General features: G+C 33.8%; 1 protein-coding gene across 1 annotated transcript in view; it reads left to right on the top strand.

The window, feature by feature from the left end:
- Plod (procollagen lysyl hydroxylase) overlaps window positions 1-14562 on the top strand; it is a 93778-nt gene that overhangs the window by 36877 nt on the left and 42339 nt on the right. Inside the window, 3 exon segments of the mRNA XM_067284027.1 lie at window positions 4927-5028; window positions 9799-9865; window positions 9867-9925. Of these exon segments, the coding sequence (XP_067140128.1) occupies window positions 4927-5028; window positions 9799-9865; window positions 9867-9925 (228 nt within the window).

The following is a 14562-nucleotide window of genomic DNA, read 5'->3' as shown; positions in this document are numbered from 1 at the left end:
CGTACATGTTTTTGCATTTAAAACTTCGGCCTCAACCTTTCTATTATCTGAGAATATTTTAATATATATTAAAACATTGGAAAACTATTTGAGTTTCAAATTTGCCTGTTAAAATTTCTCACTGTATGCACCTTGTCTCACAAAGCACACATTTAAATGTTACTCAAATTCCTCTTATGCTTGCTACAGCACATCCATTGTCTCCCCTACCACAGTAGCCACACTTATATGGCTCTTGCAGATTACTAGTGTTTCCCAATGATGACTGGTTCAGACTTTGTGAACTGCAGAATGCAGAAAATGCCTTCTCTGTTGCAACGTCACTATTTTTGTTTCAACCACTTCCTAGAGGTAGTAGACAATAAGACATTTGATTGCAGATGGGAGATGAAACTCGGACAGTTACTCTATTGATGTGTATACGTTGTATACTTCTCAGATAATAATTAACATAATTGTAGTAATTTAAAGTGGTAGCATTCTTTTTTGGAAGATCCTGTATTAAAATAATATTAACTAGAATTAAACATATTAATTTTTTGAATATTAATGACATACATAGTCCACAAGAACAATTTTTATTTTAAAATCTATTTTGTCCCTTTTATTCTGAGATTATTGAGAGGGAATTTTTTTTGACATCTGAAGATAAGTTATTGTGTTATAATTATTTATTGGTTTAGTATTTATTTAGCATTAAATGTTTTTCGATGTACTCTGTCATCATCATCAATATTACAATCACATATATCCATTCAAACTTTACTGTCCATCAGTGGCTAAATGGATCGCACCACTAAACACTGGTATTTGGTTGCAGCTTTGCACCTGACCAACAGGCTGGCAATGTGGAGTTTTATTCATGTGTCGAACACCAAATAGGAACCAATTTCCCATACTAGTCTTTCCAAGAAGCATTCCCCTTGGCAGATTGCCCATGTGTTTGTTGCATTACCTTATCCTTTTAATCCAATGCAATCACCCAAAATTTGGCTTTAATATATTAAATTATAGTAATAAAAAAATGTTTATATAATCAATATAAACATGTTAAATTTCAGCAAATTACCAACTAACATTTCTGGAAGCGTTCAACATCCATCTTCAGATTTTTACATTAGCACGTTCATTGAAGATGAATGTTGAATTTGTCAAAAACATTAGTTAGTAATTTAATAAATTGTGCTGGGATTTAAGATGTTGTGTATGTTGTTTACAACTGTAGTCCAGTTGTATTTTTATATAATATAACACAACTTTTTATTTCTTTCTGTTTGTAATTTAAAAATTAGAGTTCATCTCTTATTTTCAAATTGCAGCCCTGTACATACCTACCAGTCCCGCTGTCATTTGCCTGCCTGTCCATCATTTGTTAATCTCAAGAACATAGTTATCTGAAAATCGAAATTAGATACGGAAATTGGTAAATTGCTTCTTGTCCTTACGTTACAATATGAAACTATGAACACTAAGTTTTTGCTCTATGGAGGACTTATCACATACTATTGATGTAGTCAGAGTAATTACAGAGAAGTCAGTAGACACAGGTTTATTATGATGACTGCATTTCAGACAGATTTTCCGTCTCTCTTCAGCCATATTTGTTACAATACAGGTGTCTACAAGAATACAAGTGGTTTTTCATCACAAACATTTGGGTTTTGGATTAATACAATAATACAAAATTACATTTTTATACGTACATAAAAGGAACATTCTATTTTGTTGCCGACTTCAAAGATCCCTTTATACATTAAGAAAAACATTTAACTGGTTTATCAATAAAATAAAAAATATAACTACAGATATAATAGATAAAAATTTTAAAATTAATGAAATTATTAAACTATTTTTGTTAAATAATCACCCCAAAACTACATTATTAAAATGGCTAGGTAGTTTAGATAATAGAACACCAGACATAGCCTGAAACATTAGTTTATCAACCAAATCCTGTAAGGTTCCACATGTCAAAAATGCTTTCGAAAAGATCCAAAACAAATTCAAACAATTTAATATATGTATTGTTCTGGCTCACACCAATACAATCCAAAAAAGATTAAGCAACAATAATACTATTATCGACATTTTGGAGAAAAACAATGTGGTTTATAAATTTTCTTGTAGTTGTAACCACACTTAGGGTGCAACTATGCAGACACGAATTTAGTGTGTCTGCATAGCAGGTAGCGAGCAAGAGGTTGCGAGCGATATAGTTCTTGCAAAGGAAAACATGCACAAGTGAGAAGCAAGAAATATTACTGGCGAGAGCGAATTTCTGGTTCTCGCACATATCTGACAGGTTTTGATATTTATCGCTTCTCGCCTCTTCTCGTCACATATTCTCGCTTGCTTGTGTCTGCATAGTCGCACCCTTATATTGGTGACACCAAAAGAAAGTTAAAAATATGCTTTAAAGAACACATCAATGCTATAAAATACAACCTTGAAAACTCCTCTGTCACAAATACAACCACTGTATATTCTATAATTGCAGTATTAATAAAGATTCGTTAATAATATTAAAAATCAAAAGAAATACTACCAAATGCAAATTATATGAACATTTAGAAATTATCAAAATCCACGATAACATAAGAATAAATGAAAACACGGGTAGAACTAGATCCCATCTGGCACCCTTACTTAAACATCTGAAACTTATTAGCCAGCAGGTAATATTTGTAAAGACCAACAACTGCCAAATTATCGGGCTAGCAAATGGCTATAGTAATATTAATAATTCAAGTTAATTTGGTACTAGAGTTAGGCGTTAGGCGTCATCTCTTGCTAAATTTAATAATTAGAATTTTAATTAAATAATTTAAATAAATTTAGGCCTAACTGGAAGAAAAGAATCGGCCCGAAGCGGGACTCGAACCCGCAACTTCTGCTATCCGTGCAGACACGTTACCAGTTACGCTACCCGGACCTTCGGTCCGATCTCCCCTTCCAGTTGATATAAGATTACCGTACAACCATTGACGGTCATTACAATGCCGGCTGGGGACACATTAATTGCCCACGTCCTCCCAAAGGCACTCAACCGGCCATCGCAAACCCCGGCAAGGCATATATATATATAAATAAACAACAACTAACCCGTTATATATATAAAGACCAACAACTGCCGAATTATCGGGCTAGCAAATGGCTATAGTAATATTAATAATTCAAGTTAATTTGGTACTAGAGTTAGGCGTTAGGCGCCATCATCTATATACGCCTTGCCGGGGTTTGCGATGGCCGGTTGAGTGCCTTTGGGAGGACGTGGGCAATTAATATGTCCCCAGCCGGCATTGTAATGACCGTCGATGGTTGTACGGTAATCTTATATCAACTGGAAGGGGAGATCGGACCAAAGGTCCGGGTAGCGTAACTGGTAACGTGTCTGCACGGATAGCAGAAGTTGCGGGTTCGAGTCCCGCTTCGGGCCGATTCTTTTCTTCCAGTTAGGCCTAAATTTATTTAAATTATTTAATTAAAATTCTAATTATTAAATTTAGCAAGAGATGGCGCCTAACGCCTAACTCTAGTACCAAATTAACTTGAATTATTAATATTACTATAGCCATTTGCTAGCCCGATAATTCGGCAGTTGTTGGTTTTTATATATATAACGGGTTAGTTGTTGTTTAGGTAATATTTGCATCACTAACACCAGATACCACCTTATAGTAGCATCACTCCTGTAGTAGAGAACATCATTTGTACAAGCTGACTGTCTGCTAAAACATATGTAACCTCTCTTAAAACAGCTCCTATTTTTTAACTGTTATCTTGTTTATAACTTTGTATTACATTCGTTTACCATAGTATTTACTTCACAATAGATTTCATTAGCAACAATTATAATCTCTGTTTGCTATTTGTACTGAAAACATAATATATCATCTGTGAAAAATCTCGAAAATAAAGGCATCCATGCATCGGCAACAATATAAAATGTTTCTTTTATGTAAGTATAAAAATGTAATTTTGTACTGTTTTAATCCAAAACCCAAATGTTCGTAATGAAAAACTGCTTGTATTTTTGTAGACCCCTGTATGGACCCAAATTGTAACAAATATGGTTGAGGAGGGTCAGACGACCTGTCTGAAATGCATACCGTCGTCATAATAAACCCATGTGTACCGACTTCTGTGTAATTACTCTGACTACATCAATAGTGTGTGATAAGTCCGCCATTGAGCCAAAACTTAGTGCTTATAGTTTTATAGATATGGAAAGCTGAGGGGATGGCAGTCCCAATTAACTATATATGAATTTCTGATCCAGATTGGAAATCGCGTTATTTCAATTCAAAATTTTCTCCGGTATGGAGCTAGCTGGATGATCAGCATAATTGTTATCAAAAGAAATATGATGTATAGGGTCAAGACACTACTAAAATGCAGACCAGATATGGAAAGTTTAAGGGCCAGGTACCACGATTAACTTTTATTAATTCAGTGATTCTCAATCACTGTGCCGCACACTTAAGTGTGCCGCCACTGCAAATACACATACATAAGCGACGTCAGAAAAGTAGTTCGATTAGTTGTACCCTACCTAGGCCGTGTTCGAAAATTGTAATAGTTGTTACCGGTAACTGCCGGTGGTTACCAAGGCGTTTAGAAACGACCTAAATAACCAACTGCGTTTAAAAATCACTGTTATGACGTCACCGGTTCTCCTGTGGTACTTACCGAAGTAACCGTGCGTGCCGCCAAATTTTTAAATTATTAAAAGTGTACCGTGATGAAAAAAAGGTTGAGAATCACTGTATTAACTATTCAAATGTTTTAACGAGTTAGCTCCCCTTTGGGTACTTCTGGATCTGCCACTTTATACTGCGTGTATGTTTATGTATGTGCTCATGTGTACTTGATAATTCTGAAATATATAAAATTTTTATTCAGTGGAATTTTATAATTTATTTTCAGGGAAGAATGTCTAAAAATAGACTGCGACTATTATTTTTCTATGGATTCAGATGCACAGATTACAAATCCCAAAATACTTCAATTATTAATAGAACAAAATAGGTAAGCTTAACATTTTTAGAATTTGTAACATATTAAAATATTATTTTATTTATTTTTCTTGGATTATATATATAAGTAAATGTTAATATTTAAATGTTTTATATAATACATGTTCTCTCTGCTCTTTTATGGGTACCCAAGGTTCTAATGTCTTCAAATTTCCACTCATTTTTATGAAGTTTTTATCCATTTAAATTTCTCTACATTATCTAAAGCAATGTTTCTTGTTAGCACAATGTTTTATAACAATTTATTCTCCCTTGAATTACGAAATAGAATGATGTGCTTGAATGTTCAAATTATTTTAATGCTGCAGAAAGATTAAATAAAGAATGTTAAGTTATCTTAACAGAGAATAATCAAATGAAAAGAATAAACCAAATTGTCTTTTGGCATTAAAGTTGTTTACTTGTTTTCAACACGAGCGTATACCATACGAATTACAGCTTTTAATAGAAATTGCAGCTGGATACGCTCATTGAGCCGCTTCATTCTTGACTTTAAAAGCGAGAAGAACCGTTTTGCAGTTTCCGTAGTAAATGAAATAAGTGAAAAGTTTATTTGTAAGGAATAAACTTGACAATGCCAGCGAGGAGTTTCAAATGTTTTACTTTGAGTCCATAATAAATAAATTTTCAAGATTTAAACATCTTTTTCAATACACAAAATTATTATAATAGGTATAAGTACAGTGAATTCCTCACCCTGGCTACATTATAGCTTGAGCAAATTGTGCATTTGCACAGGGATATATAATAAATGTAGACAATTGGGAACTTCCGTACAGTGATGTAGCGAACATAACTGGCGTCCGGGGCATAACTGGCGCCTGACACTGTATTGGCACCCCTCTCCCCCTCCAGAAACACATATAGTTTGTCTTGGAGACCATTTGGATGCCCCTCTGTGAGTGGCGCCTGGTGCATGATACACTCCCTTGCACCCCTTCACTACGCCACTGCTTCCGTATTCTGTCTACTGAATGGAAACAAAGGTTTCAGAAGTTTAGAAGAAAGACTTTAAAAAATTACGGTTTAATTTTCTGCAACTCCAATGATGTCACAAGTCACATGCCAGCAGAAAATAAACATTCATCAATGAAAGTTAACAGTCTGAGAAAAATGGCATAATTTTGATTTCCTGAATTTGATTTGATTTTAACTCTTATTCTAGTCATGCTTTTCACAAAGAAATTTTGATCACATGTTATATACCAAATTTACTAAAACAGAAAACAAATTTAATCTGAAATTCATTCAAAATTAATTTAAAAACATTGTATACAGTGGGTGATTGGTTAACGAATACTTTTGCGAAAGATTTTTGTGTTCGAACAACGAACACCTCACAGAACAAATACAAGAAGAAGGGACGTGAAATAATGAATACCGATTGGTCTTTCCTTGTCTTTGGGCAACAATTCAAAACTTTTTGGAGCACTGGAGACATCGACATCGACCCTTGACCCGGTATGTACTGATCGGATAGTATTCCTCTGAACTTTGAAACGCTCTTGTAATTCCAGCTTTTTATTTTTCCGACAGAAACAATTCTTTTATAGTATTTGCGCAAGTGGGTTTTTATTTTCGAAAGGTGAGTATAATAGCAAAGGTAGAGAGTGGGAAGATGTATGATGTTGCTGGGCAGTATGGCTTCAACAGGTCTACAGTAGGTTACAGTTCAATCTTATCTAAGAAAGATACTGTATACAGGCCGTTTCAAAATTATAAACACACCCAACATTTTTCAATAACAAAAACATTAACTATAGTAATGTATTTATTATATTAGTATGTTGTTTACAACATCAATTTAAACATTTTCTGAAATTTTTAGAGCAATCTGACAATTACGAGAGTATAAACACAGGTGCATAAAATTAGTATAATAATTTTTTTATTATTTATTGGTTTAATTAGTTGTTACTAAAGAGGTGAGTATCATTCATTATAAAAAACGTGAATTTTAAACGCAAATTTTAAATGGTTTTTTGTGATTTAAAACAATGCCTTGTGGAAAAACACTAATAGAGTTGGAAATACTTGAAATTTACTAACTAAAAGGATCAGGACAATCTCTAAGACAAATTTTGGCAGCTATAAATTGATCTACATGTGCTGTGAGAAACATGTTAACCCAGGGTGAAAATTATGGCAGAAATAAGCCCTGTGGAAGGCCTAAACTCCTTACACCTAAAAACGAAAGAAAAGTTTTTCATCTACTGACGGTCAACAAGTTGTCCGTCAGAGAAGCAGCATCAACATTGCCAATTGCAGTTTCACCAGCAACTGTATGGAGATGTATGCATAATCATAAAAATGCCAAATTTACAAAAATGGCTGCCAAACCGAAATTAACACAATTGCACAAAACAACTAGATTAAAGTGGGCCAAAGACAAGATGACATGGAAAGAGGACTGGAAACGAATAGTCTTTTCAGATGAAAAAAAGTGGACCTGACAGTTATAGTCACTACTGGCATGATTTGAAGAAGAACAAAGAAGTCGGAATGAGCAGACAGCAAGGTGGAGGATCTGTGATGGTGTGGGCAGGATTCGGATGGTGAATGGCAGGATAGAAGGTAGAATGAATTCAGAAAAGTATCAAGAACTGTTGCATCAAAATTTAATAACTTATTGGGGGGGAGAACTGGCAATTCCAACAGGATAATGCAGCCATTCATACATCAAAGTGAACTAAAAATTGGTTTGCTGAAAAAAATTAATGTAATCGATTGGCCGTCACGGAGCCCCGATACGAACCCGATAGAGAATGTTTGGGGCGTTGCGAGTCGTCTTGTTTACGGCCAAAACAGGCAATACAATACTGTAAATGAATTGAAATTAGCTATCATGCATTGTTGGGAAAATATTAAACAAGAACAACTTCAAAACTAGTAAAATGTATGTCTGGTAGAGTATTTGAACTAATTTAAATCAAATGGTGGACCTACAAAATATTGAGACATCACAAATCGTTTTTTGTGCACATGTGTTTATATTTTTGAAACAATCAAAAATTGAAAATCTGTGATAATTTTTCTCGTAATTGTCAGATTGCTTTAAAAATTTCAGAAAATGTTTAAATTGACGTTGTAAATAATATATTAATATAATAACTATATTACAATTAGTGATGCAACGAATATTCGGTTACTATTTGCTATTTGGCCTATTTTTCGCTATTCGGCCGAATACTGAATACCTAAAAACAGGAGTAAGAAATAACAAAAACACGGTAAATTAATAATTTTGGTAACTTTTATTAATGATGAACATACATTTCAAGTTTGAGAAAGGACAATTTTTTGCTTATTTATCTAAAAGATCAAAGGAAAAATACAATTACATGACTCATAGCCTGGTGATAATGGACAAAAGAGACAGATAGGATGTCGATATAAGTCAGTTATGATTTCACAGATTCGAGACTTCTTGGTAGCCTGAATGGCCCCAGGCTTTCACCCGTGCATGCTAAATGACTTTCATTACAAGCATTTAGCTTTCCGAAGTCTTGAGAACAATTATTTCGCATTGACGGTTGCAAATTTCATGCCAATAAGCTGCCTTGACTTATTCAATTATGTTATCAACTAAATTTCATATTTATTTTCACATTTTCACTTCATAGTCTTTCTCTGTTCTTTTTCCGTTATTTACACATGTAGGTCATTTCGTTGTTATCCACATTTGATATCATCACTTATCTCATACTGCCATGATGCTCATGTCTGTCCGCTACAACTGTCAAGAATTAACGTGATTGGCAAAGCGTAGTGACAGCGGGCCAATAGAGAGCAGGATGCAGAATCCTTGCCATAATGCAGTTTGTGTGCCAATTTTTGTACATGTGTTAATCAAGCTGAATAGTTCAGCCGAATATTCGGCTATTTGGCCACGCTCCTGGCCGAGTATTCGGCCTGAGGCCGAATATACTATTTGTTTCAACATTAATTACAATTGTTAATGTTTTTGTTATTGAAAAAAGTTGGTTGTGTTTATAATTTTGAAACAGACTAATCAAGAAGACTCAAGCAGTGTAAGGAGTAACAAAAAATCACATCTGAGAAATAAAGAACATTGACAAGCTCATAATGGAACCTGAAACTGATCTGACAACAGAAGAACACCAAGAACTCTTGAATGAAGAACACCAAGAAACTCGATGAGATATGTTTTCTTCTGAAAAAGAGGATTAATGCCAATATCTGCTATTAAAGATCTTTTGAAGAAGTGGAAGGATGTCAGAACAACGTTCTTAGAATGGCATCCAAACCAAGTTGAGGTTAATAAGCTTGGGGATCTCTACAATTACAATGCTATTAATTACTTCTGAAAAAATCTTGAAGAAGAGAGAAAAGCAATCGACATTAGACAGATTCTTTAACCCCCACAAACGGAAAAAACATGACTAATAAAAATGCAAGACTGTGTGTATATGTATTTTTATTATTACATATAAATAAACATAGTAAGAAAGTATATATTTTTTATTTTTGAGGTCTCTCAGAACGAATTAATCAAATTCCCATAAAAGCCTATGGTAAATCGATAATTGGTTAATGAACAATTTGGATAGCGAACAACGTCTTGGAACGGATTATGTTCGTTAACCGATCACCCACTGTAATCTCTAAATATATAAATAATGTCTTGGTCTTACATTCTTTAAATGTAGTTTATTTAAATGTATATTACTGAATAGAATTATTATCTTAAGATTTTTTTAAAATAAACTCGTCATTAATTATTGTAATTATGAAATTTCAGACTCGTCATTTCTCCTCTTTTGATTCGACCAAATAAAATGTGGTCTAATTTCTGGGGCGCATTATCGTCAGAATGGATTTTACGCACGTTCACACGATTACATTGATATAGTAAAAGGAACTAGAAAGTAAGAGCTTTATTAAAATTCTATTTAATTTAAATTATAAGAAAATTATACCTTATTATAGTGAATTCTTTAAATATTTAAAACTCGAGTGCTTTCAAAGTTTGCTTATTCATGTATAGATACACATATCATTGTAAAAACTCACTTTGAAATAATTTACATTCTTGAAGATGAAGCAACGAGACTTGAAAGCATTTCAGTTTTATGTTTACCGTATTTATTTTAATAAACAGCATGCTGTCTATAACTTTTTCATCTTGCAACTGCACTGTTATGTTAAACGTGTGTATCATTTCTATTCTTTATGAGTTAGTTGCGACTATTATTCGAGGACGGCTATTAATTCAATACATCTGATAACTTTTTCACTTTGTTATTAGCGAGGCCGAAGTTTTAAACGTGAAAACGTGTACGTTGGACGTTCGGCGCCGCTTTCCTGTAAGCCTAGAAGTTTGACAATGGCATTTGGAATGTCGAGCATGATTCCACCGACTTTCCGAACACCGTTGTCAAACTTCTACACTTAAGGGAAAGCAGCACCAAACGTCCGACGTACACGTTTTCATATTTAAAACTTCGGCCTCAACCTCGCTATTATTTGCAATGCAACAACACAGCATTGCAAATAATGCTGTGTTGTTTACTTGAACTTTTGAGATTTCTGTATAATTTAATTATAAACATTGATGAATACATTTATTAAAAATTGTTTTTATTTATTATTTATATATATTATTTTATTTATAATTAATTTGATTTTTCAAAAATAAAATAAAGAATAAATACTATCTATAAGATACATTTTTTGATGTTATTAAGTTAACCTGAAAATTTTTTTATAAAGAGATTAGTGAGTTTCTCTATGAGAAAGTTTTACTAAATTCACGTAGATGTTAATTATATTTTATATTTTGAAGAAGTGGGAGGATGTCGGAACAACGGTCTTAGAATTGAAGACAGTAATTTCTATATTGTAATTATATACAGTAGACCCCCTTATAACACGGTAGATACGTTCTGTGTTATATGAATTTCGTGTTATACGAGTCACTTAGATTTTACAAATACATGAGCCGTTCACAGCCTGGCACTTGTGCAGTTTAGGGGGTACGGCTGTTTGAAAGGTTTTCTTCCATAAAATTAATCGATTCTAGACTAATTTGACTCAAACATTTCCAAAATACATATAATTTTTTGGGAATAATCCATATAAACTATGCTATAAACAAAAAAATTGTAGGAGTACTTACCGAGTGCACACCGTTCGAAGACGTCATTGCTTCAGCTTGTTTTCGTCGCGGAGCAGCTCGTCGAATGGTGGATGCGTTTCCTGATAAGTTATTCTTTCTGCGAAAGATTCGCCAAACTTTGGAGACATCATTAATAGAAATATAATTTTTATGGCCGTTGAATAATAATTGTTTTTTTAGTAGGTCTGCTGCTCGTTTAAACTCGACAGTTTGTGCAATGTTCACCACTATTGATCCAGATTTGACTAATCCTGTCGAGACACGAGTCGGCCATGACAGTCCGTCTCGTTCTTTTACCGTGCTATATGAGCCTCTTTTAGCATGTTATACGAACACGATTGCAATTTTTCTGCCGTGTTATATGAACCCGTGTTTTAGGGGGTCTACTGTATAAATATTTACTATTCAGAAGTAACTATATATATATTCTTATCATCCAGTCTGTAGTGAGATAAAATGTCAGCCTACATAATATTACTACTACCCGACTCAGTTCCTATAATTTATAGAAAAATGAGTTAGATATCCAATCCAAATTACTCATAAAAAGCTGTCATTTTCCATTTTCCTCACATACTAATTGGACTTATTTTAGAGAGGTTCCAACTGTTATGGATCAAAGTGGTCAAGACTGTTAAGGCATCAGCCTATCACTCCGAGGACCTAGGTGGGTCAAAACACCCCAGAAATATTTCAGGGGTGCTGTATTCTGGATTTGGCACTCATCCATCATCACCACTTCATTGTGGGCATGTCCAAACTCACAATGGATATTGTAATTTTCAAATTCCAGATTCATACATTATCCATCTGTCCTTTGTTAATCTCAAATGGAGTTAGATGAAAATTGAGAGCAGATGTCGAAAGCTTAGGGACTGCAGGTCCCAATTAACTATATATGAAGTATAGACTCACAACAACCTTCAAATGACCTGTAAAATATTTAATTGTAAAACAAACGTTTTCGACCGTATTTTTCGGTCTTCTTCGGGTTAAAAGCTCCGAGATTTGAAGAGCTGTTGTTCTTGAAGATTTAAAAGTTTTTTAGAACGTATGAAATGTTGCATATAAAAATTCATACTGCACGTGCGTATCGAGCATTGCCTAAATGGAAGAATATATCAATATTTTTACACAGACATACAACGGTGGAGAGCTGCATTAAATGGAGTTACGGGGGTCCTCGCCTTCATAACAGAACTTCCAAGCCTTTGAAATATTAATCGCATCCTTGGAGTTGATGCAGTTATTGCATAACTCCACTTTGTATATTTCGAGAGTTTCTAGCGAATGTATGAGTTCTCTTCAGTGTGATAGTTTAATTATTTGCACGTTATGCAGGTCGGCTCTTATGCCCGGGGTCGAAGCATAAATAGATAGGTCAGTGGTGCCTCTGTTATGATCAATGTCATACCTGTGTTTGCGTAGACGCCTATCTAGAGAACGTATCGTAGAGCCAATATACATATATATGAACTTTCAATCTGAACTAGAAATTGTGATATTTACATTAAAAATTTCAGTCCAGCATTGTGGCAATGTCACAATAAATAATTGTTTGCTTTTTCATTATATTCTCATACTTTTTAAGCTGTTTATACATAATTATTCAACAAGCCTGAATTATTAATAATAATTCAAATATATAATTTGCCGGATTTGTTGAGCTGTTAATTTAATTAATTAACAATAAATTAGTAATTTGACCAAAAGGTAGGCATTAGGTTGCCATTGTGTATCAATAGTAATACAGTGGAACCTCGCTTAACGAGCACAATTCGTTCCAGAATGTTACTCATGAAGTGAAACAATTTTTACTATATAAATTAATGTAAAATACGATAATGCATTCCATGCCAAAAAAATACTCAAATATTTTATGTATGACATTTATTCAAAGAAAATTATACAATATATATTGTTAAGGAGCGTGAATTGTCGTTATCTTTTCTTCTAGCGTAGAATGAACCAACCTGGAATGCGAATTCGATTTGCAGAAAACAAAAAAAATCGAACACAGTAATTTCTAATATTTAATTATAGCCTTTACATAGCCCAAGGATTTGGCATATCGTTTAGCATGTTTATTATATAACGGGCTAGAGTTGTTGTTGATTATACGTAATGTCTGGACACAAGTTTGGAAAAATGTGTGATCATAAGCGGCATTAAGATGCTAGCGGAACGAGTGCTAAACACAGACTGATGTAGCGCGCACACATTCCAGGACTTCCCCTCTCCTTGTCACTCTTTATGCCAAATGATGCTCGTTAAGTGAGTCATTTTTTTACAATTCGCTTTGCTCGTTATGAGAGGTGCTCGTTAAGTGAGATTTCATAATTAATAATTCAATAATTAATAATTAAATTTAAATTAATTAAATAATTTAGAATAGATCAACCAATTAAATCATAAATGTAGGAATATAATACAGTACAGTGGGTGATCTGTTAACGAACATTTTCGTAAAAGATTTTTATGTTCGAACAACAAACACATGTTTGAATAACGAACACCTCACAGAACAAATATGAGAAGAAGCGACATGAAATAATGAATACCAATTGGTTTTCTCTCGTCTTTGGGCAACAATTTGAGACTTTTGGGAGCATCGGAGATGTCGATATTGACGCTCAACTTGGTATATACTGATCGGATAGTATTCCTCCAAACTTTCAGACTCTCCCTTGTAATTCCAGCCTTTTATTTTTCTGACAGAAACAATTCTTTTATAGTGTTTGCGAGACTGTCGGGCGGGCACTCATTAAGTTTTGTGTCGGTTTTTATTTTTGGGGTGAGAGTATAATAGCAAAGGTAGAGAGAGGGCAGAAGATGTCTGATGTTGCTGGGCAGTATGGCTCGAACAGGTCTACAGTAGGCTGCCAGTTTAATCTTATCTAAGAAAGATACAATATAATCAAGAAGACTCAAGCAGCTATAAGGAGTAACAAAAATCACATCTCAGAAATAAAGAACATTGAAGAAGCTCATAATGGAACCTGAAACGGGTCTGATGACAGAAGAACACCAAGAACTCTCAAATGAAGAACACCAAGAAACTCGGCGAGATATGTTTTCTTCTGAAAAAGAAGATTAATGCTGACATCTACTATTAAAGGAGGATGTCCAAACAACGGTCTTAGAATGGCATCAAAACTAGGTTGAGGTTAATAGACTTGGAGATCTCTACAATTACAATGCTATTAATTACTTCTGAAAAACTCTTGAAGAAGAGAGAAAAGCAATAAGCAATCGACATTAGACAGATACTTTAACCCCCACAAACAGAAAAAACATGACTAATAAAAATACAAGACTGTGTATATATGTATTTTTATTATTACATATAAATAAACATAGTAAGAAAGTATATATTTTTTTATTTTT

The sequence above is a fragment of the Centruroides vittatus genome, unplaced genomic scaffold (genome assembly GCF_030686945.1).
Source record: "Centruroides vittatus isolate TY-2023 unplaced genomic scaffold, ASM3068694v2 scaffold_1047, whole genome shotgun sequence".
Classification (NCBI taxonomy): Eukaryota; Metazoa; Arthropoda; class Arachnida; order Scorpiones; family Buthidae; genus Centruroides; species Centruroides vittatus.
Note: the sequence above shows the minus strand (reverse complement) of the source record. Positions and strands in the feature narration are given on the sequence as shown.